We start from the raw sequence: 23566 nt of genomic DNA, 5'->3' as shown, positions 1-23566 counted from the left end.
ACAGGATTAAAACATGTGCCTGACATCAATCCATCGACTGATGAACGCATACACACTTTTCATTTTCTTTGCAGCATTTTGGGCATCAGAGGCTGAAGTAAATGGGAAGAGAAGAGTCTTGGAGATGGACGTGTGTTGTAATCTGTCCCTGTTAACTGGTACTCTATCCAGGGTATCTGCTCCTTTGTGACTTGGTTGGCTTGGTCAGGGAAATCTTCCATGTATATTATCGTCATGATCCGTTGGGTCCATACTGTACCTGAGAGACCAGCACAGAGTCAAGCATAAAATACTTATGTTGAGCTGGAATATGGTACATATATTGGTATATAACTGTAAACATTCATGTAAAAAAATGGTATTGTCATAAATACAGCCCAACATCTCTCTCACCAGATTTTGGGAAGGTAACAACAAAGACATCATCATCCTTTGTTTCAAAATCCATTAAACTATCAATATATTCTGGAGAAAGATCATAATCGTCTTCCAAAGTTAATACAGTTCCTTTGTATGTGAACAGTTTGTCACTAAGCACTTTGTATTCCTGCTGAGCCATGTTTGAGATTTTACTGAGCCAAATCAACAATACTACTGAACTGGAGTAGTGGAGAAGACCTGGTCCGATTAAACTAAAATAAGAGCTATTACACAATTGCCTGTTACAGTGCTGTTTATTTCTGCTTAGTTCAAGGCCAACCTCTGGACTCCATCAACCTAAATCTTTGTTATCTTTTCAAATGGCAAATGCAGTAGTAAAATTCAGAAGGCCAATAATATCACAAATATAAATGCAAAGACTGGTGTACTAGACAAATTTGATTGTATTTGGTCCATATTTATGATTTCAATAATAGTCTAGATCAGTGGTTCTCAATTTTTTTGAAGTTAAATAACACAGAATTCAAAAGTCTACCATATATATATATATATATATATATATATATATATATATATATATATATATATATATATATATATATATATATATATATATTTCCAGAACCACTGTTCTAGATATACTAAAAGAATAAAACATTGATAAAATGGTCATAAACAGGCTCAGAAGGAAAGGTTTAATTTGATTTACCTTTCTCATATTTCTTTATATGGGATAGCTTAACCCTAATTTAGATCTAATATTGTAAACAACACGGTTAAAAGTCACACTGTAGTTAAATAAGAGATGGAGGGCAGAAAGTTCACTTTGTCTCAGGTTAAACCCATCATAAAAACATTCTTTTCATTTATCTCTCCATTTGCCCTGTCATATCCAACAGAGATATTCTGTGTCTTGGGTTAGCGCCAGCCTGTGAGTTCCCAGCCTGTCCTGTTTCAACCACAGAAGTCATCCTTGAACCCACTGTCTGCACTGTTATGACCTTGAGGTCCCTGTTAGTTTTGACGTGGCCCGTGAGGACATTTTTGAACTGAACCTGCCCTGTCAGGACTATGGAGGCAGTCTCTGAACTCACTGGTTATCCTGTCACGGCCAAGGAGGCCATCCCTGAACTCTCTGTTTGCTCTGTCAAATCCAAGAGAGACCATCTCTGAATTCTCTGAACTGTCTGCCTATTATGTAACTACCATGGAGAGTAGTTCCCAAGCGTTATGCCTGTCCTGTTAGGGCCACAGAGGCCATTGTTAACCTCTATGTGCTCTTTATTATAGTTCTGCTGTGGAAGTCTTTAGCTCCATCAGCTCTGCTGTGGGGGTCTTCTGACTCCACTGTGGGGATCTCTGGTTCCGTCTGCTCTACTGTGGTAGTCTTCAGCTCCGCCATCTCTACCCTGGTGGTCTTCAGTGCCCTGCCCAGGTGGTCATCTGCTCTGAAGCCGCTCCTTTGTCGGGAGGGCTGTGTTACAATCCAAGTCTGCGTTCTCTTGTCTTGTGCTTTTTCAGTCACTCTTTGCGAAGTCCTGTCTGTTGTGCTGCAATTCTGAGCTTTTTCTTGATTTCTTGTCAATGGAGTTCTGCCTACACATCTAGATTTAGTCTTACATGGAGCCTAGGTTTTAAACAGTGATTGTCCAGTTTGGTGAGCGTGACTTTTCTCTTTTCACACCTCTTTTCCCACGTACTTTTCTAAAACTACCTGAAGATCTGATTTTAGATTAAGATCTACAATCTGATATAACAAATCCTACACCTCCGAGAACTTATTTGGCTGCTCATGTATTTTGAAATACTGACCCTTTTCAGTTTTCAGTACCCTGCTGCATAAAGCTTTTTAGTTTTTGCAAAGCAAAAAACTAAACAAAAAAGAACAATGTCATAATGAAACAGGATTTGTAACCCATTTTTATTAAGTTGAATTTGAATTTGTTAAATTTGATTGTAAGGAGTGAAAAGTCATAGTACGTTATTTTGAGATTTAATTTTAATGAACAATTTACAAAGAGAACATTTTTCTTTGTAAATAAGGTGAATGAAAGAATGAATCACTCAATCACAGGAAGTAAGCAGGCAAGAGTCCGAATTTAAATAATAATAATAATATGTTTTTTAAAATGTAGTCAAAGTTCATTGATTTTAATAGCTTGTTTTGATATGGTCGTTTAGCCAAAACATTCATTCACATATTATGCTTTCCTTTTATTATTGTGATGGTGTTTTATCTTTATTAGTTTGTAAAATAGAAGTCACAGCTTGAGTTATCAGCCATGCAATTCTGAGATGTCCCAGACCATGTTCAGAGGTACGTCCTTCATTTTTTCTTGGTAGATGCGGTCAAAACATTCACTCTGAGCCACGGTTAAAGAGTTCTTCCAGTCCCCAACTGTTCCTGTAACACAGCAGGTTGAAAAATATTAATGTAACATTTCCCACTGCCACTGATATGTCACACTTAACACATTTATCATTAACTTTTAAAAAGTCTTCTGTCACTTCTAGAATAGATGTTGCATTAAAAATGATTAGATTGTCTATAGACCTGAATAAGACATACACAGTTAAAAATAATAATACTTAGAAAATATGGCAATGCTTAAATTACCAACTCTTAATTTTTTTTACTTTTCTCTGACCTTTGCGCATAAAAAGTCCCTTTGGATGGTCTGTAATATTCGAAGGAAGGAATTCATAGTTGGCCAAGGGGTCTTTCTTCATGTGCTTGAACGTGGCTGCCTCTACCACTTTATCGATCACTGCTTCTGACAGATTCTTTCCCACAAACTCACAGATTTTCACAACAGCAGATCTGAGGTCCTGATAAAAGATTTGTACATTTCATCTGTCAGTCTATAGAGATTAATTTCTAAAATGAAGTACAGTAACTTCATAAAAAGTTTGATGTAAAGGTTAAAGAGTCATAAGCCAAACCAGTCTCACCTTGATCATTTCTTCATAAGTAAGGATCAGGATGTTGTATTTGTCTTTATTTTGAATCCATCCTTTAACATGATCAAACCAACAACCACCAACCACTACAAACCCAAACACAACATAGGTGTTTTTCACACATTCTAGCAGGTTCAAGACCTTTACTTTTTTAGTATCATACATGCAAAAATGAATAAATAAAATAAGCTATATTAATTTAGGCTCTTACTGCATCCTGTGAAGAATTTTTCCAGCATCTCATCAAAGTTCTCAGAAGAATCCAGGTTTTTCATTTTGTTGGAAAAATGGAAATATGACACCACGACATCTTTAGGGTTTCTCATGACATAGATGACCTAACAGTGAAGACAGGATTAAAACATGTGCCTGACATCAATCCTTCAACTGATGAACGCATACACACTTTTCCTTTTCTTTGCAGCATTTTGGGCATCAGCGACTGAAGTAAATGGGAAGAGAAGAGTCTTGGAGATGGACGTGTGTTGTAATCTGTCCCTTTTAACTGATACTCTATCCAGGGTATCTGCTCCTTTGTGACTTGGTTGGCTTGGTCAGGGAAATCTTCCATGTATATTAGCGTCATGATCCGTTGGGTCCATACTGTACCTGAGAGACCAGCACAGAGTCAAGCATAAAATACTTTCTTACATTCATGTAAAAAAATGGTATTGTCATAAATACAGCCCAACATCTCACTCACCAGATTTTGGGAAGGTGACAACAAAGACATCATCATCCTTTGTTTCAAAATCCACTAAACTATCAATATATTCTGGAGAAAGATCATACTCGTCTTCCAAAGTTAATACAGTTCCTTTGTATGTGAACAGTTTGTCACTAAGCACTTTGTATTCCTGCTGAGCCATGTTTGAGATCTTACTGAGCCAAATCAACAATACTACTGAACTGGAGTAGTGGAGAAGACCTGGTCCGATTAAACTAAAAAAAGAGCTATTACACAATTGTCTGTTACAGTGTTGTTTATTTCTGCGTAGTTCAAGGCCAACCTCTGGACTCCCTGCATCAACCTAAATCTTTGTTATCTTTTCAAATGGCAAATGCAGTAGTAAAATTCAGAAGGCCAATATTATCATAAATATAAATGCAAAGACTGGTGTACTACACACATTTGATTGTATTTGGTCCATATTTATGATTTCAATAATAGTCTAGATCAGTGGTTCTCAACCTTTTTGAAGTTAAATACTGTGTTGTCCAACACAGTATTCAAAAGTCTACCATATAGTGTATGCTATTTGTGATGTATGTATGACAGCGCTGCTTCATTGTTAACACAAACTGGAAGTGTTGATGTTCGATTGTTTTCTGATTCCAGAAGTTTTCCAGAACCACTGTTCTAGATATACTAAAAGAATAAAACATTGATAAAATGGTCATAAACAGGCTCAGAAGGAAAGGTTTCATTTGATTTACCTTTCTCATATTTCTTTATATGGGATAGCTTAACCCTAATTTAGATCTAATATTGTAAACAACACGGTTAAAAGTCACACAGTAGTTAAATAAGAGATGGAGGGTAGAAAGTTCACTTTGTCCCAGGTTAAACCCATCATAAAAACATTTTTTTCATTTATAGAGATCGATGCACAAACTACATTACCTTCATACAAGGGCAAAACGAACAGAAGCATGAGCAACTCATTCACATTGTCAGTTTTGCTGACAAAGAGTAACATTATCACTAATTAACAGTAGCCTGATAACCCCTAGACAAACTGCCAGCAAAACCTGTACAAAACTATTAAAACCTTTCATCTACACATAGAGACTGGATTAAAAGCCAAAACTTTCCTAAACAAGAGCTCAATCTATAGACAAAACTCTGCTGACATGTATTATGTATATAATGACCATCTACTAATTTTTCACTTTAGTCTGACCTTTGTGCAAAAAAAGTCCTTTTGGACAGTCTGTGATGATCTGGGGAAGGAATAGTTGGCCAAGGGGTCTTTCTTCATGTGCTTGAATATAGCTGCCTCCACCACTTTATCGATCGCAGCATCTGACAGATTCTTTCCCACAAACTCAGATTTTCAACAGATTTGAGGTTCTAATAAAAGATTTGTGCATTTCATCAGTCAGTCATATATTCCCAAAGAAAAGTACAATAATGCCAAAAAAAAATAAAAAAATAAATAAAATAAAACTATTTCTTCATTAGTAAGGATCAGGATGTTGTATTTCTTGTTATTTGTGACAGGTAACAACAAAGACAGCATCATCCTTTGTTTCAAACTCCACTAAACTGTCAATATATTCTGGAGTAAGATCACAGTTGTCTGCCAAACTCAAGACAGTTTCTTTGTAGGTAAACATTTTGTCTTTAAGCATTTTGTATCCCTGCTGAGCCATATTTGAGATCTTACTGGTGATGTTATTCCTGATAATGAGGCTTTGAAGATTTTGTCGAGAATGTCAGGTACTTCCAGTCAGAGCTTAGAGGCTTGAATAGTTTCAGTGAAGTGATGTTACTGGTGATGTTTGAGACCTCATTTGACTGCACTGCTTCGAGAAAAGGTTCACTTTTGGCAGAATCAACTCAGCCTGAAGACAACCCTGCTGAAAAAAACAGCTAAAACCAGCCTAGGCTGGTTGGCTGGTCTTAGCTGGTTTAAGCTGGAAATGGCTGGTTTTAGCTGGTCTCCCAGCCTGGCCAGGCTGGTCAGGCTGGTTTTAGCTGGTGGTTTCCCAGCTTGACCAGCTAAGACCAGCCTGACCAGCCTGGCCAGGCTGGAAAAAATGGCCAAAACCCCTCTAAAACCAGCCTGCCTCCCAGCTATGACCAGCTAAAACCAGGCTGGTTGACCAGCTAAAACCAGCCAACCAGCCTAGGCTGGTTTTAGCTGTTTTTTTCACCAATGGAAGACATCATGTTTTTAAACTGACTTCTGTCCAGTCCACATTAATCATTTTAACCCTGATTTATCCAGTCATTATTTCCCTATGTTCAACAAAAGCACTGACCAGTTACAAAATTACAAAACATTAAGAAACACCACTGAGCATAAAAACATTATTATTTATTTACATTTGTTTACTATTTACTATGCGAGTTCTGGGCCCCAGTTGAGAACCACTGTTCTAGATATACTAAAAGAATACAACATCAATAAAATGATCATAAACAGGCTCAGGTTTCATGTAGTTAAATAAGCAATGAGGCAGAAAGTTTACTTTTAGGATTTTGTCCCAGGTTAACTCCATCATAAAAGTACATTAATGTACTTATGACTTGAACTTGGTGTTTGCTGACATCTACTGGTCATTTTGGGGAACTGAAACATCTTAGAAATATCAAAAGGTCAACAACCACTTAAAAAAAGTATCAAAAACTCTCATCTACACATAAAGATTTGATTAAAGGCCAAAACTTTCATAAACAAGAGCTCAATCTATAGACAAAACTCTGCTGACAGATATTATGTATGTATGTATTTATTTATTTATTTATTTAGTATTTTATTATCATGTATTGTTATTAATTTTTTAAACAAACTAAACTAAAAATCCCACCCTTTTTTAAATGTTTTTTTTTTTTTTTTTTTTAAAGAAGTCTCTTCTGTTCACCAAGCCTGCATTTATTTTACCGATCCAAAGATGGTAAACGGTAAGTACATTTTTTCAGGACTAAAGATAAGCATTTATCTGAAATAAAAAGCATTTTGTAACATTATATACTATACCATTCAAAAGCTATATCCAGTTCTAAGCCGTTTTAAGAGAGATAAATTGCGTGTGTGAATTTTCAAATGACATAAAAAATGTTCGAGAACATTTTCTCTTACCATTATGAGAAGCTCAATCGTGTACAAATAGCATCAAAAACGGTTCGGATGAAGTTGTTATAAGAACGTTTTTGTACCATTACGAGAACCTCAGTCGTATACAAACAACATCAATAGAACCTTCAGAGAAAGTTGTTCTAGAAACGTTTTCTCTTACCATTACGAGAACATCATGTAGCCGGCAAATAGCATAAAACGTTCAGAGAATGTTGCTCTTACAAGATTATAAATCAACCATTAATGTTATCAGAACATATATTAGAACACTATAAACTTTATTTTAAGAATGTTCTGTTCTAACCTTCCTTTGAAAAAACGTTAATGAAAGTTGTGGGAACATTCCATTTTAGCTGCGTCAGTTCCGCCTTAACAAATTTGACAATCTCCGTTTTAAACCCAGGCTCCATGTAAAGTAAAACTAGATTACGGTGACCAGACGTTCCAGTTTTCTGGTGTCCCCGAAAATGTCCTCGTTTCACAGCACCTTCAAAACAACCCGCAAAAGTGCGGAAGACTAACAAATACAACATGTTGACAATCGTATTGCGCTGTGGTTCCAAACAATCAAACAAACCTGATTCAGATCATCAGCTCATTCAGACTCAAAAGACCTGAAATTAGTGGCTGTATACCATATTCACTATCCCTACATTAGTCCACTCATACAGTTCACTTAAGGAGTGAATGAGAATGAATTCGGACACTATATTGCACCGGAAGCACTGCCGCTTTTGCATAGTTTGCTTGCTGTTTAATAATCATTTAAAACAGGCAGTTCCAGTAAGATTAAAGGATTTATCTTGAACTCTGTCACGGAAATTACGTATAAACCCTAGTTATGTAATAATCAATTTACAACAACAACAAATACAACAACAACAACAACAAAAAACAGCTAAAACCAGCCAACCAGCCTAGGCTGGTTTTAGCTGTTTTTTTCACCAGGGATGGGGAAGTTCCAGTAGTAAGATTAAAGGATTTATTTTGAACTCTGTCACGGAAATTATGTATGAACCCGATTTAAACAATTTAATAATCAATTTACAACGAACTTGTACCTGTGTTGTACGCTGTAGTACACAGTGGACGAGCGCGTTGTAAAATGAAGGGATAGATGATTCAGCTGCAGGCGCCATCTTTTGGCGAGACAGGAAATTTAATCGACGCACGACTCTCACAGTGCATTATGGGTTATCTCTAGACGTTGAGTGTACATCGGTTGTACACTCGTTTTTGCGGTGCATTGTGGGATTGAATGAGTGCACTCGAGAACGTTCACTATGGTTTCAAACACCACTTAAAATGTCTGTCCCCTAGGGGGCGATTTCGGATACAGCCATTGTATCAGACAGGAGAGATACAAAATGTGCAGTGTTGGGGGGCCTCCAGGAACGTGGTTGGGAACCACTGGTATAGCGAATATTTTCACCAGAAGATGGCGCTGTGAGCTACCCCGATTACTTGGTAACAAAACCACGGCACGAATAACAGAACTTGGGAGACATCAATTATTAAAAGAAACACCCTCAATGGTTTCAAGGTAGTAGCCTACATGTTAAATTTAGTTCACCATCACGTTCAATTCATAAGTTGCTAATGTTCCTGTTTGTTTGCTTTTGATGAAGGTAATGTAGTTTGTGCATCAATCTCTATATTGCTTCATATTCTCATCTACATTTAAAACTACAAAAAAGTGTTCTTCCCGATGGGGTTAACCTCAATACCCTAAAAGTAAACTTTCTGCCTCATCACCTATTTAACTAAATGCAACCTTTCCTTCTAAACCTGTTTATGACCATTTATTATTTGATGTTTAATTCTTTTATTACATATAGAACATTTAGTTCTCAATTAGGGGACTGGACATAATGTTTTGTCATTTTGTAACTGAGCAGTGCTTTTGTTGAACAGAGGGTACATATGGCTCAATTCTGCCAAAAGTGTTACATTTCTCAAAGCACAGCAATCAAACAAGACTTCAAACATCAGCAGTGATGTCACTTCACTGGAAATAAAACAAACAAGCATCTGAGCTTCAAATACCTGACATTCTCAACACAAGCCTCAGTATCAGGCATAACATCACTAGTAAGATCTCAAACATGGCTCAGCAGGAATACAAAATTCTTAGCGACAAAATGTTCACCTACAAAGGAACTGTCTTAAGTTTGGTAGGCAATCACGATGCTACTCCAGAATATATTGATGGTATAATGGATTTTGAAACAAAGGATGATGATGTCTTTGTTGTTACCTTCCCGAAATCTGGTAAGTGAGATGTTGGGCTGTATTTATAACATGTCTATTTCAAAAATCTGTTGTCAATCTTTCAGCATACTTGCTACTACAGTCAAACTAGTGGAGCAGTATGAACTTTTCATTGCCATGTAAATGTTTAATGTTAACAGAACAATCAAATTCAATGTGTGTTATATGCTCAACTCTGGTCTCTCAGGTACGGTATGGACCCAACGGATCATGACGTTAATATATGCAGAAGATTTCCCAGACAAAGCCAACCAAATCACAATCAAGCAGGTGCCCTGGCTAGAGTATTTGGTTATGGGGACAGATTTCAACACACGTCAATCTCCAAGACTCTTCTGTTCCCATTTAACCCAGCCGCTGATGCCCAAAATGCTGCAAAGAAAAGGAAAAGTGTGTATATGTTCATCAGTCGATGGCTTGATGTCATGCACAGGTTTTAATACATCTGTCTTCACTGTCAGGTCATCTATGTCATGAGAAACCTGAAAGATGTCATGGCGTCATATTTCCATTTTTCCAACAACATCAAAGACCTGGATTCTTCTGAGAACTTTGATGAGATGCTGGAAAAATTCTTCACAGGAAGCAGTAAGAGATCAGGATTTTTGTTTTTACTTACATATACTTACATTTACTGATATAGAGAATGTTTATATAAATATTAATATATTGAGTGTTGTGTCTGGTTAGTGGTTGGTGGCTGTTGGTTTGACCATGTTAAAGGATGGATCACAAATAAAGACAAATACAACATCCTGATCCTTACTTATGAAGAAATGATCAAGGTAAGACTGGTTTGACTCTTTGACCTTTCCATCAAACTTATTTTAAATTATTGTACTGTTCTTAGATATGAACCTCTGTAGACTGACTGGTGAAATGTACAAATCTTTTATTAGGACCTCAGATCTGTCGTTGTGAAAATCTGTGAGTTTGTGGGAAAGAGTCTTTCAGATGCAACGATCGATAAAGTGGTGGAGGAAGCCACATTCAAGCACATGAAGAAAGATCCTTTGGCCAACTATGACTTCCTTCCTCAGATCATCACAGACTTTCCAAAAGGATTTTTTTTGCGCAAAGGTCAGACAAAGGTTTATTATAATCATACAAGCATTATCATTATTCAACTTTATAGACAGTCTAGTTATTATTAATGCAACATCTGTTCTAGAAGTGACAGAACACTTTTGAAATTCTTCATTATTTAAAAGTTCATTATGTAATAAATATCTAATATCAGCGGCATGGTGAAAATGTTATATTAATGTTTTCAACCTGCTGTGTTACAGGAACAGTTGGGGACTGGAAGAACTCTTTAACGGTGGCTCAGAATGAATGTTTTGACCGTGTCTACCAAGAAAGAATGAAGGACGTACCTCTGAACATGGTCTGGGACATCTCAGAATTGCATGAGCTGTGACAACCATTTTACATCAAATCACATACTTCATGACCATGATCCTTTCTTTATTTGTAACTGACACATTTCTGTTGAATTAGCCTATTTATTTCATAAAAATGGGTTACTTCCTTCGAAAAAGTCGGTTAGGTAGGCTAACTCTATAGCAGAGGTCAGCACTGAGATACACACAGAAACTTGTTATTAATTTATTATAAACAGCTTTCACACTGAATTCATTATTTATGCTTCATTATATTTCTTAGCGTGTGTTTTTTGAAGTCAGCTTCATTGTTTGTAGAGAAAGACACAAAACCAAGCATGTTAATGTTTAAACATGTTCAGCTTATTTTCTCTTGTGGACTATATGTACATGTCTTTTATGTGAAATATCTTATTCTATTAATGCTTCATAGTTTTAATCTACATTCAAAACTGCAAAACAATAAAAACTCTCTGCTCTCATTTCTTATTTAACTACTGTGTGACTTTGTTCTTTTTGATGTTAGGTTTAAATTGGGCATACGTTATCTCATATAAAGAAATATGAGAAATAGCCTGTTTATGACCATTTCATTGATGTTTTTAAAAAAAAATTATATATAGAACAGTGGTTCTGGAAACTTCTGGAATCACAAAACAAGAAAACTGATTTAGCTAAAACCAGTTGGGTTTGCCAGTGGGGGACCAGTTCACCACAGACGTCCGATCAGAGACATGAAGATGCAGCTTAAAGTTCTTAGATGCTTTTTATTCTCTCTACAGCAGTTCCATCAATGTTCAATGATTGTTGAGTACACTGGTATTTCCGTGAGTGCATGTATGTGTGGTCTGAAACAAGCATAATAACAAAGTTTGAATAAAGCAATACAATAAACGCAGTAAATTCTTACAATGAAAGGTAGCAAACAATATATGAACACAAATTAATCACAAGTATCTTTAAACAATGAATATCAATCGAACAAAATATAAGTTCCGAAAGATAACAATTAACATGAGCTGAAGTACATATATTTACTTCTTTGGTTCATATATTATACAGTGCCTTGCAAAAGTATTCATACCCCTTCATTTTTTTCAGTGAAATGAGGTAAAACCCCGGACATTTTATGATATTTTACAAAATCCCCCCGTACATAATTATATAGCCAAAAAGGAGGACATGTCCGAGTAAAAGAGGACGTATGGTCACCCTAAACGGGTAAAATCCATGGAATAAGAGAAAAAAATATTTTTGTGCCTTTTGACGCAGCAGGCTCAGTAATATCACGCAGCGCCTGAAATTAGTTCCTGTCACGGATCAGGCAGGAACACACGAACAACGACGTAATAAAAAGACGTACATTTAATAAATCCAATGGAATACAGGCAGACACAGGAACACCAGGGGATAACATCCAATGAACATCAAAGACCGACAGCAATGAGGTGAAAACACACTCACTAAATACACAGACTGATTACACACACAGGTGCAGACAATGAGGGAGAAACCAAAACACTAAGATCTGCGGGGGGAATTGATGGGAGAAACCAACATGAAAGTCCGGGGGTGTGACATTACCTCCCCCTCCTGGAAGGCACATCCTCGTGCCGACAAACAGAAAAAAAAGGAACAGTACAAAGTCTTAGGAGGGGGTTTCGGCGGAGGACGGACTCCCGGGAGGAGGGCAAAAGATGGAGTCCAGGGTGGTGACAGAATAGTCCATGGAGGTGATGACGGAGGGAGGAGCCAAGGAGGTGACAGGAGGGGGCTAGAGCAGGAGGAGCCAGGTGAAACCCAGAACGCAGCCATGATGGAATGCCACGGTGGAGCCAATGAAGGGAGGAGCCATGGTGGAGGTAAGGCTAACGACTCCATGGGGCCGACCAACGGAGGCGAAGCAGGTGGTGGTGGAGCCCGAGGTGGAGACGGAAAGCCGATGATCTTGGGCGACACCGCGGATCCGGAGGGCCAAGGCGGAACAAAAGGCTCTGGCGACCAAGGCGGAGATGGAGATCCGGAGGTCCGCGGCGGAGCCGGAGCGACAGAGGGCCGAGGCTGTGCCCGCGGGAGGGAGGAGGTCCACAGAGCCGGTGGGACGGAGCGACGAGGCACAGCTGGAGGAGTAGAGTCCAGAGGCGAAGGTTTGGCGACGACTGACCAGGGCGGAGCCGGAGGGACGATGGAGCCCGGTGAAGCTGGTGGACCGACGGCCGACGGCGGAGACGAGGGAGCAGAGAGCCGAGTGGAGCCGCAGGGTCGGAGGGCCGAGGCGGAGTCCAGGACTCTGAGGCTGGAGGTGATGGTGAGGGATCTTCCAGCCATGACACCGATGGAAGCTGGCTAACCTGCGGCAAGCCCACTGCACAGCTGGTGGGCTGGGGGTGAGCAAGGGGACAGACAGAAGACAGCGGGGATTCTGGAAGACTGGACGGAACCAGCAGAGATTCAGGACGGCTAAAGATGGCTGGCATAGACAGAAGAGGGAGGGTGGGTGGGACAGGTATTTCCATGACAAAGTCTATTAAGTCCCCAGAGTTGTGCTCATGCTCACCCCCTCTCTACTGCCCTCTCTTGCTCCACGAAGCACTCCACCATCGCAGATGTAAAGGCCGGCTCTCGCACCTGGTCGGAAGTTTTGAACCCATCAGCACTCCACACTGCTGTCGCTCCGGGCTCGGGCTTTCCGTCTACGAATGGCTCATAATCCGTGGGTCGGGGTGGCTGGCTGGGCTCTGGGTCCAGAGTGGCACTCCACAAACGCGGCGAATCCGCTCGAGGGCCGTCCTCGGACGACGGCGCTCTGCATGACACGTTGAGGCTAGCGTCATAGAACGCACAGAGCGCGTCGTCTGGGTAGCTGGTGGTGTTTGCTACAAGTTGGAACATGATCGTAAATCCCTTGAGCGGTAAATCCCCCTGCTTCAGCCGGAGGAGGATGAATTCTGGTCGGAGGAAGGAATCCATGGGGGAAACACAACGGAAACAAAAAGACTGGGAAACGCAAACGTGAAATAAAATCGTGGTATGACGGAAAAAAAAAACTGTTTAGGTAGGTCTTTCTGTCACGGATCAGGCAGGAACACACGAACAACGACGTAATAAAAAGACGTACATTTAATAAATCCAATGGAATACAGGCAGACACAGGAACACCAGGGGATAACATCCAATGAACATCAAAGACCGACAGCAAATTACACACACAGGTGCAGACAATGAGGAAGAAACCAAAACACTAAGATCTGCGGGGGGAATTGATGGGAGAAACCAACATGAAAGTCCGGGGGTGTGACAGTTCCCAGCTAAGTAACTTCCAAAGAGGAATGCTCCCTGTGCATACAGTTGGTCACTTTGTGCTGCGTGATATTACTGCATCTGCTTCGGCCATGTTACGGCAGCAAATTTTCTTGACTATTACGCCGGAATGGGAGTGTAGTCTTATCGGCCTAGAAAATCGCATTTACATTTTCCGCTGGTCTTAGTACACGATATAACTGCGGAAGAGTCAAGTTTTAAATAGGACAAATAACGAGACTCGTTGGTCATTTTTGAACGCGATGCTATTGGTCTAATAGGATTCAATGATCTATGCTAAGGTATGCTAAAAGTGACATCGCCAGAACAGGAGAACGGCTGAATGGATTTCAAAACGGTAAAAATCAACTTATTAACTCGGGATGCACTTTTTTCCAGGGGTTTCAGAACAGCGTAATCGATACTGCGTCACCAGGCAGGCGTGGCCTATTTGAGAATTTGCATAGGTCACCGATCATGCGCAGTTTGGGAAAAGCCATTTGCTTCAGATACCTGTCTGCGATCGCATTGGTTTCGTGCCAGATACCCTTCATATTTATATTCATATACAGTATCATGAAATACCTGGCCGCGATCGCAGGGGTTTCGTGCCAGATATATATTTATATTCATATACAGTGTCTTGAAATACCTGGCCGCGATCGCAGGGGTTTAGTGCCAGATATATATTTATATTCATATACAGTATCATGAAATACCTGTCTGTGATCGCAGGGGTTTCGTGCAGTTCATATTTATATTCATATACAGTGTCTTGAAATACCTGTCTGCGATACCCTTCATATTGTAAACCATGATTAATTTTCATAAATAAACGCTACAGTTACTGCACGTTTTACATTTCTATAACAGCTGTTTATTTTTTTTCCGAAAATCGCTTAAATGTAAGATTTTAAAACATAAACATAACCTTTATGACTGTGTTGTCCTTCATTATCCATCAGTGCTGATCCTAGGTTTTGAAATGCCCGCGCAAAAAAACATTCAAATATGAGGTTCTCATAACGTTAACGTAGATTAGAATGTTCCTCAAACATTTCACAAGTTCCCTCTTACAGATAATGAACTGAGCGAAAGGTTGTGCTTATTTGGCGTGCTGTCCGGGAGAGGGCCTCGAGCTCGGTAGTTATTCCCGAGCCTGGGGCTCTCCACTGCCCAGGAGGAGGGGTCCGAGCTCAGCACTGGCCCGAACCCTATAAGCGCTCCCCCCTATGGGCTGAAGGTGAGGAGACGGGGTGGAGGAGGGGCGTTGACAAGACAAGAGATGATGAAGGTAGGATTGTTGTGTTATTTATAGGGATTTTTCCTGTGATGATTGGTTAGGGAGAGTGATTGCTAAGGGTGAATTGGCCGTGTTAATTATCTGTGCAAGCTGCTCCCGAAACTTGTTAATAAAACATCACTTAAAAAACTGGACGGTTTCAACGTTTACAAAACATTCAAAAAATATTTTTTTTCCCAATTTTACAATAGCTCACCCAAAAATGTAAATATGCAGAAAATACTCATCCTAAGGCCAGATTTGGAGAAATTTAGGACTAAATATGGTAAAATACGAGTCTTCCACATTCTCTCCAGTGAAAAAGTCATCTCTGAATCAAGAAAGAAATATATACAGAAAAACAGTTCTGGATTTTGACTTGAGAGGACTTTAGTCTGTGGAGGAAGCATTGACTAAGGAAAAAAAAAAAAAAAAAAAAACTCATGTACATCCTAGATGGCTTAAAGGTGAGTAAATTTTCAGCCAATTTTCACTTTTGGATGAACTACTCCTTTAACTTAACTATTACTTTCATGCTCATGAGCTTTAACATATTGACCTTTTCTGGCCAGTGAGAAGACTTTTCTTTGTAAAAAAGATGAATAAATGAATCACTCACAGAATGTAAACAAACAATGGGTCAAGTGAAAAGAAAAGAGAAAAAATCTAAGAGGCTGATTGGAATGTTTGTACTTTATTAAAAATGTATAAATGTATTTTTCACACTACATGAGCATTGAAGTGAACCCAAAAAAATAATAATGTGGTAAATGTAGTAAAAATGTAGTAAATATAGTTCAGAAGGCCATTAATTTCCTCATCACTTCCTTGTTATGGTCGTATAGCCAACTCATTCATTCACATTTTATGCCTTTTGTTTATTATTGTGATAGTCTTTTATCTTTATTAGTTTGTAAAATGGATGTCAAGGCGTGAGTTTTCAGCCATTCAATTCTGAGATGTCCCAGACCATGTTCAGAAGTACGTCCTTCATTCTTTCTTGGTAAATGCGGTCAAAACATTCATTCTGAGCCACGGTTAAAGAGTTCTTCCAATCGCCAACTGTTCCTGTAACACAGCAGGTTGATAACAGTAATATAACTCAAACTTTTAAATAATGAACAATGCCGAAAGTGTTCTGTCACTCTAGATATTGCACTCTAGACATGCAGAGAAAATAATAAAGTTTAGAAATATGATAATGCTTAAATGAACAACTCTTAATTTTTCACTTTTGTCTGACCTTTGCGCATATAAAGGCCTTTTGGATGGTCTGTGATATTCGAAGGAAGGAATTCATAGTTGGCCAAGGGGTCTTTCTTCATGTGTTTGAATGTGGCTGCCTCCACCACTTTATCGATCTCTGCGTCTGACAGACTCTTTCCCACAAACTCACAGATTTTCACGATGGCAGATCTGAGGTCCTGATAAAAGATTGGTCAATTTCACCAGTCAGAGATTCAAATCTAACGAGAAGTACAATAATAGTACAATATACAATATAAGGTTGATGGAAAGGTCAAAGAGTCATAAGTCAAACCAGGCTCACCTTGATCATTTCTTCATAAGTAAGGACCAGGATGTTGTATTTGTCTTTATTTGTGATCCATCCTTTAACATGGTCAAACCAACAGCCACTAAACACTACAAAACCAGACACAACATAGTTTTTTATTTTTTATTTTTTTTATTTTTAATGCCTCTTTTCAGTATTTATAGTAAGTATCTTGTTGGCTCTTACTGTGTCCGGTGAAGAATTTTTCCAGCATCTCATCAAAGTTCTCGGAAGAATCCAAGTGTTTCATGTTGTTGGAAAAATGGAAATATGACACCATGACATCTTTAGGGTTTCTCATGACATAGATGACCTGACAGTAAAGACAGGTGTATTAAAACCAGTGCATGACATCAAGCTAAGATTGATGAACACATACACACTTTTCCTTTTCTTTGCAGCATTTTGGGCATCAGTGGTTGGAGCAAATGGGAACAGAAGAGTCTTGGAGATGGACGTGTGTTGAAATCTGTCCCCGTCATCCGATACTCTATCCAGGGCATCTGTTCAATTGTGATTTGGTTGGCTTTGTCTGGGAAATCTCCTGCGTATATTAACGTCATGATCCGTTGGGTCCATACCGTACCTGAGAGACCGGCGAACAGTCGAGCATAAAATACACTGGGCTTAATTGGATAATCTTAAACTTTTATGTTATTTCATTGAAGAGGTAATTTAATTTGAAAGAAGGTCCTATATTTGACAAAATATCTTACTTACCAGATTTCGGGAAGGTAACAACAAAGACATCATCGTCCTTTGTTTCAAAATCCACTATACTGTCAATATATTCTGGACTGAGATCATAATTGTCCTCCAAAGTTAAGACAGTTCCTTTGTACGTGAACATATTGTCACTAAGCATTTTATATTCCTGCTGTGCCATGTTTGAGATCTTACTAAGTGTATCAACAACACTACTTAAATAGTGGAGAGAATCTTGATATATCCAAGGCCAGATGAGTGTGGCAAGTTAAAATGTTGGATAATTTCTCAAAGCCAGACCTTCAGACTGACGGCAGAAGGTCTGGGAACCTTGGCCGCTTTGAATCCATATGACTGACAGGTAAAGCAACCAATCACGTTTGTTGTGTGCTAGATCATGTTTAGCATTGGGAACATTTCTTAACAATAACAGACCGGTGTGTAAAACTCTTGAACGTATTTTTAGTTTGGACCACGAACTTTAAATATTTCACATACTTTTGAAAAACAGCATTTAGTTGATCCTGATAAGAGCTTATCATCACAGGTGTACACACGGCGGCTTTCTTCTTTCGTGAGGTGGTGTGGCATCACTGCAACACGTTTTAAACAAATCCCATATAATTCAATCAATCCAATGACGACTTTGAAACTCCTTGAAGTGTTTCCACTTTTGTGTGAGACGTTCAGCCAACTATCTATGAGGCTGAGACTAGTTCATGGCCAACCTTTGGACTTGTTGGTTTAACCCAAATGATGATGATGATGATGATGATGATAAGCCTTTATTTGTCACATACACTGTTACATGCAGTGAAATTGGACCTCTTTGACCATACACAGACATCACAATTTCGGGGAGAGACAGGTCAGTCGAGAGGTAGCATAGGAAATAAATCTGTATTATCAGCCTTTGTACATAAATGTAGTAGTAGTTCAGAAGGCCAAAGAGATGTCAAATATAAACACAAACACATGCCATAATTTGGTTGCATTGGTAAATAATTTAAACTTAACACTGAAAACAAAACTGTTAAAAGTCACATTAAATAAACAATGGGGCTGAAAGTTCACTTTGAGGGATTTTTAGCCCCATCATAAAGAACACTTGGAGTTTAGAATGTAGATAAGACTATGATGCAATGCAGAGATCGATGCACAAACTCTACCTTCAACAAAAAGCAAACGGACAGGACCATGAGCAACTCATTGACTTTAGGTCTGTGATGTTCTGTTACTGAAATGATTACAGTTATGGTTTTGCAACTTGAACTTGGTGTTTGCTGACATCTGCTGGTCATTTGGGTTATGAAAACCCTTTGTTTGATTTGCAAATGAAAAAAACTTTAAAAACCATCTTGAGTAAAATAATAAAAAAAGAGTCTAAATGAAAGTATTTTGTCTTTATTAGTTTGTAAAATGGAAGTCATGGCTTGAATTTTCAGCTATGCAGTTCTGAGATGTCCCAGATCATGTTCAGAGGTACGTCCTTCATTCTTTCTTGGTAGACACGGTCAAAACATTCACTCTGAGCCACGGTTAAAGAGTTCTTCCAGTCGCCAACTGTTCCTGTAACACAGCAGGTCGAAAACAGTATTAGAACTTTTTTACATTGCTGCTGATATGTCACACTTATCACATTTAACAATGAACTTTTAAATAATGAAGCATTTCAAAAATCCTCTGTTGCTCTTAGAACAGATGTTGCATTAATAATTACTAGATTTTTCATAGACTTGAATAAGACATGTAGAGAAAATGAAGAAAATATATACGTTTTATTTTATTATCATGAAGATGATTGAAAAAAAGTTCTCTGATTTCACTTTTGTCTGACCTTTGCGCATAAAAAGTCCTTGTGGATGGTCTGAGACCTTCAAAGGAAGGGAATCATAGTTGGCCAAGGGGTCTTTCTTCATGTGCTTAAATGTGGCTGCCTCCACCACTTCATCGATCGCTGCATCTGACAGATTCTTTCCCACAAACTCACAGATTTTCACGACAGCAGATCTGAGGTCCTGATAAAAGATTTCACCAGTCAGTTTACAAAGATTCATATCTAAGGAGAGGTACAGTGCAATTATTCAAAATAAATTTGATGGAAAGGTCAAAGAGTCATAAACCAAACCAGTCTCACCTTGATCATTTCTTCATAAGTAAGGATCAGGATGTTGTATTTGTCTTTATTTGTGATCCATCCTTTAACATGGTTAAACCAACAACCACCAAGCACTACAAACCAGACACAACATAGGTGTTTTTCAAACTTTGTAGCAGTTTCATTTTTTTTTTTACCTACAAGATATATTTGTATTTTGCAAATATGAATGATCACACAGGATAGTGATAATATGAAGTCCCTTAAATGTTTGTCCTTGTTACAGACTTAAAAAGATGCTGTGTCCCAATTCAAAGGCTGTGTTCTTCGAAGGGCATATTTGAAGGCTGATTGCATCACGAAGGCTATCCTAATTGAAAGGTTGTACCCTACGAAGGCTGCATTTGAAGGTTGATTGCATCAGGGCAGCATGACAAAGACTATCCCAACTGACCCCATCGCAAACAGCTTGATTGACAGGTGAGCTGACCAATCATAATGCAGAATCTGCCATTTTGTCTGACAAACTAATCAGACAGGAGAGTTGAATAACTTTGGTGGACTTAAACTTAAACACAATTGAAATAAAATGCATTCTGATGTACATTCATGTTTTTTTCGTGCTTTAAGTACAGAAGAAAAGATGATTGATTCATGTGTCGATTAATCTAATAAAACAATACAAAGGACTGTCCAGATGCACCCTTCGATTCACGGCCAATTGAAGGATACAACAGATGGAGACTTCGCAGCCTATCCTACCCCAGAATTTATAGCTTGCTGGTGACAACGGGACTTTTATTCAAACAAAATAGCAGGTGGCAGTTCTGTGGCGGCCTACGAATACATTTATAAATGTACAGCTGAGATCAAAAGTTTACAAACCCTTTTAGAATCTGCAAAATGTTAAATTATTTTACCAAAATAAGAGGGTTCATACAAAATGCATGTTATTGTTTATTTAGTATAGACCTGAATAAGATATTTCACATAAAAAATGTTTACATATAGTCCACAAGAGAAAACATTAGCTGAATTTACAAGAATGACCCAGTTCAAAGGTTTACCCTTGATTCTTTATACTGTGTTGTTACCTGAATGAGCCACAGCTGTGTTTTTTTGTTTGTTTGTTTGTTTGTTTGTTTAGTGATAGTTGTTCATGAGTCCCTTGTTTGTCCTGAACAGTTAAACTGCCAGAAATTCTTCAGAAAAATCCTTCAGGTTCCACAAATTCTTTGGTTTTCCAGCATTTTTGTGCATTTGAAACCTTTCCAGCAATGACTGTATGATTTGAGATCCATCTTTTCACACGGACGGAAGACAACTGAGGGACTCATATGCAACTATTGCAGAAGCTTCAAACACTCACTGATGCTTTAGAAGGAAAACAGTGGGGTGAAAACTTCTAAACAAATCAGAGATGTGGATTTTTCTTATTTTGTCTAAATATCACTTTTTTTTCATTTAGCTCTGCCCTTCAGAGGCAAAAGAAGATAGTTACATGTTTCGCAGAAGACAAAATAAGTTAAATTTACCCAGATCTTCCAATTCCAAAAGCTCTTAATGCATGTTTTTCCCTTGTGGAGCATCAGTGAGCGTTTGAACCTTCTGTAATAGTTGCATATGAGTCCCTCAGTTGTCCTCAGTGTGAAAAGATGGATCTCAAAATCATACAGTCATTTTTGGAAATACACAAAAATGCTGGAAAACCAAATTTAAGGGACCTGAAGGATTTTCTGAAGAACAGCAGGCAGTTTAACTGTTCAGGACAAACAAGGGACTCATGAACAACTATCACTAAACTAAAAAAAAAAAAAAAACACAGCTTTGGATAATTCAGGTAACTAAGAATCAAGGGGATGTAAACTTTTGACTGGGTTAATTTTAAATAAATTCAACTCTTATTTTTCCTTGTGGACTTTATGTAAACATCCTTTATGTGAAATATCTCATTCAGGTCAGTATTAAATAAACAATAACATGCATTTTGTATGATCCCTCTTATTTTGGTAAAATAATTAACATTTTGCAAATTCTGAAAGGGTGTAAACTTGTGACCTCAAGTTTCACAAATGTGAATTACAAATAGCTAGCGAAACAAGTGTTAAGAGTAAAAGTCTTTAAAAAAGTGAACATTAACAACACCATTGCATAGATTAATTTGTCAGGTGGTCTGAAGCAAAAGTGGTTGTATTTTCGCTCTTACTGAACCCTGTGAAGAATTTTTCCAGCATCTCATCAAAGTTCTCAGAAGAAGCCAGGTTTTTCATCTTGTTGGAAAAATGGAAATATGACACCATGACATCTTTAGGGTTTCTCATGACATAGATGACCTAAAAGCAAAGACAGATGTATTAAACACTTTCATGATGTAAAGCCAGTTTATTAATTGACTGATGAACGCATACACACTTTCCCTTTTCTTTGCAGCATTTTGGGCATCAATGGCTGGAGTAAATGTGAACAAAAGAGTCTTGGAGATGGACGTGTGTGGTAATCTGTCCCCACTGTCAGATACTCTAGCCAGGGTATCTGCTCATACGTGATTTGGTTGGCTTTGTCCGGGAAATCTTCTGCATATATTAACGTCATGATCCGTTGGGTCCATACCGTACCTGAGAGACAAGCAAAAGGTCAAGGATAAAATAAGTATGTTGTTCTTATTTGAATTTTTTGATCATGCAAAGTACACACTGTTCTGCTAGTTCAAACAGTGGCAAATTCACTTGAAATATAGCCTACAATCTCACTTACCAGATTTTGGGAAGGTAACAACAAAGACATCATCATCCTTTGTTTCGAAATCCACTAAACTGTCAATATATTCTGGAGAAAGATCACGATTGTCTGCCAAGCTTAAGACAACTCCTTTGTAGGTGAACAGTTTGTCAGTGAGCATTTTGTATCCCTGCTGAGCCATGAGGTCTTATTAAATCGACAAGAACAGAAATAGCGGAGAAGACTTTGTTTTATCCAGAGGCAGATTTCACTGAGAAAGGGCTGTAATACAATAGCCAGGTAAAGTGTTATTTTTGCATAGTTCATGACCAACCTTTAGAGTCTTCATTACTAAAGAAAGAGCTACATTACCAAGTATGTTTAGGAATTTAACTTGGTGACAGGAGCTTCCAGCGTAGAAGAAAGTACAGACGTACAAACATACACGAATAAAATGAACTAGACAGTGTAACGGAGTGCATCCTTTATATGGTGTAACAGTGATCCAATATATTATTGTCTTTGGAGGGGCATGTGACATGCTGTCTGTATGTTGGCAGTTCATTGAAAAGATTTGCTTTGGTAAAATCTCCAAGAATGATTAAAAGAGAGTCTTGGTACATTTGCTCCATCTTAGTTATTTGTTTAGGTTAGGACAGAACATTCCTAAAATAATGTTCACAGGATGTTCTAATAACATTAATGGTTGATTTATATTCTCATAGCATTAAGTGAAAACATTCTTATCCCTTTAACTGCCCCACCAAGAAAAAGGCAATGGAAATTTTTTTTGTTTGCATTTTTTATCTCTTTATGTCACTAATAACCACACTCAATGTTTTTTTTTTTTCTATAAATCCCATAATTTTTTAAATATTGACCTCTACCAAATGGTTGATATGTCACTTAATGGTAAAAGTACTGGAATTCATATTTATACTATGAAAATCTGAAAATATGAACTATAACACTAATTTATTTAAAATTATAATCCAAAAAATATTTTTGTATATTGAATCTTCTTTATTTATTGAAGTATGCCATAAAATATTTCAGGTTTTCATTTTATCACGGAAATGATGTTTTCTTGTTTTTAATACCAAAAAA

At 38.1% G+C, this 23566-nt stretch overlaps 4 protein-coding genes across 4 annotated transcripts; 1 reads left to right on the top strand and 3 right to left on the bottom strand.

The window, feature by feature from the left end:
- Nucleotides 1-2350: 2350 nt before the first annotated feature.
- On the bottom strand, nt 2351-4258 carry LOC141339075 (amine sulfotransferase-like). The gene is made up of 6 exons (XM_073844706.1): nt 4046-4258; nt 3749-3951; nt 3554-3680; nt 3334-3428; nt 3030-3210; nt 2351-2785 (listed from the first exon to the last, which is right to left on the bottom strand). Exons 1-6 carry the CDS (start codon nt 4209-4211, stop codon nt 2658-2660), a joined length of 900 nt encoding a protein of 299 aa, XP_073700807.1. The 5' UTR covers nt 4212-4258; the 3' UTR covers nt 2351-2657.
- Nucleotides 4259-9253: 4995 nt separating this feature from the next.
- LOC141338050 (amine sulfotransferase-like) lies at nt 9254-10839 on the top strand. Its single transcript, XM_073843620.1, has 6 exons — nt 9254-9419; nt 9607-9809; nt 9881-10007; nt 10110-10204; nt 10319-10499; nt 10709-10839. The coding sequence occupies exons 1-6, from the start codon at nt 9254-9256 to the stop codon at nt 10837-10839; spliced, it is 903 nt and encodes a 300-aa protein (XP_073699721.1).
- A 5484-nt stretch (nt 10840-16323) lies between these two features.
- On the bottom strand, nt 16324-17896 carry LOC141339191 (amine sulfotransferase-like). The gene is made up of 6 exons (XM_073844822.1): nt 17659-17896; nt 17322-17524; nt 17125-17251; nt 16933-17027; nt 16627-16807; nt 16324-16451 (listed from the first exon to the last, which is right to left on the bottom strand). Exons 1-6 carry the CDS (start codon nt 17822-17824, stop codon nt 16324-16326), a joined length of 900 nt encoding a protein of 299 aa, XP_073700923.1. The 5' UTR covers nt 17825-17896.
- Nucleotides 17897-19084: 1188 nt separating this feature from the next.
- LOC141339141 (amine sulfotransferase-like) lies at nt 19085-22661 on the bottom strand. Its single transcript, XM_073844776.1, has 6 exons — nt 22496-22661; nt 22154-22356; nt 21948-22074; nt 19781-19875; nt 19481-19661; nt 19085-19212 (listed from the first exon to the last, which is right to left on the bottom strand). The coding sequence occupies exons 1-6, from the start codon at nt 22659-22661 to the stop codon at nt 19085-19087; spliced, it is 900 nt and encodes a 299-aa protein (XP_073700877.1).
- Between the last annotated feature and the right edge of the window lie 905 nt (nt 22662-23566).

The sequence above is a fragment of the Garra rufa genome, chromosome 7 (assembly GCF_049309525.1).
Source record: "Garra rufa chromosome 7, GarRuf1.0, whole genome shotgun sequence".
NCBI lineage: Eukaryota > Metazoa > Chordata > Actinopteri > Cypriniformes > Cyprinidae > Garra > Garra rufa.
This window is presented reverse-complemented; position numbering and strand designations above follow the sequence as displayed.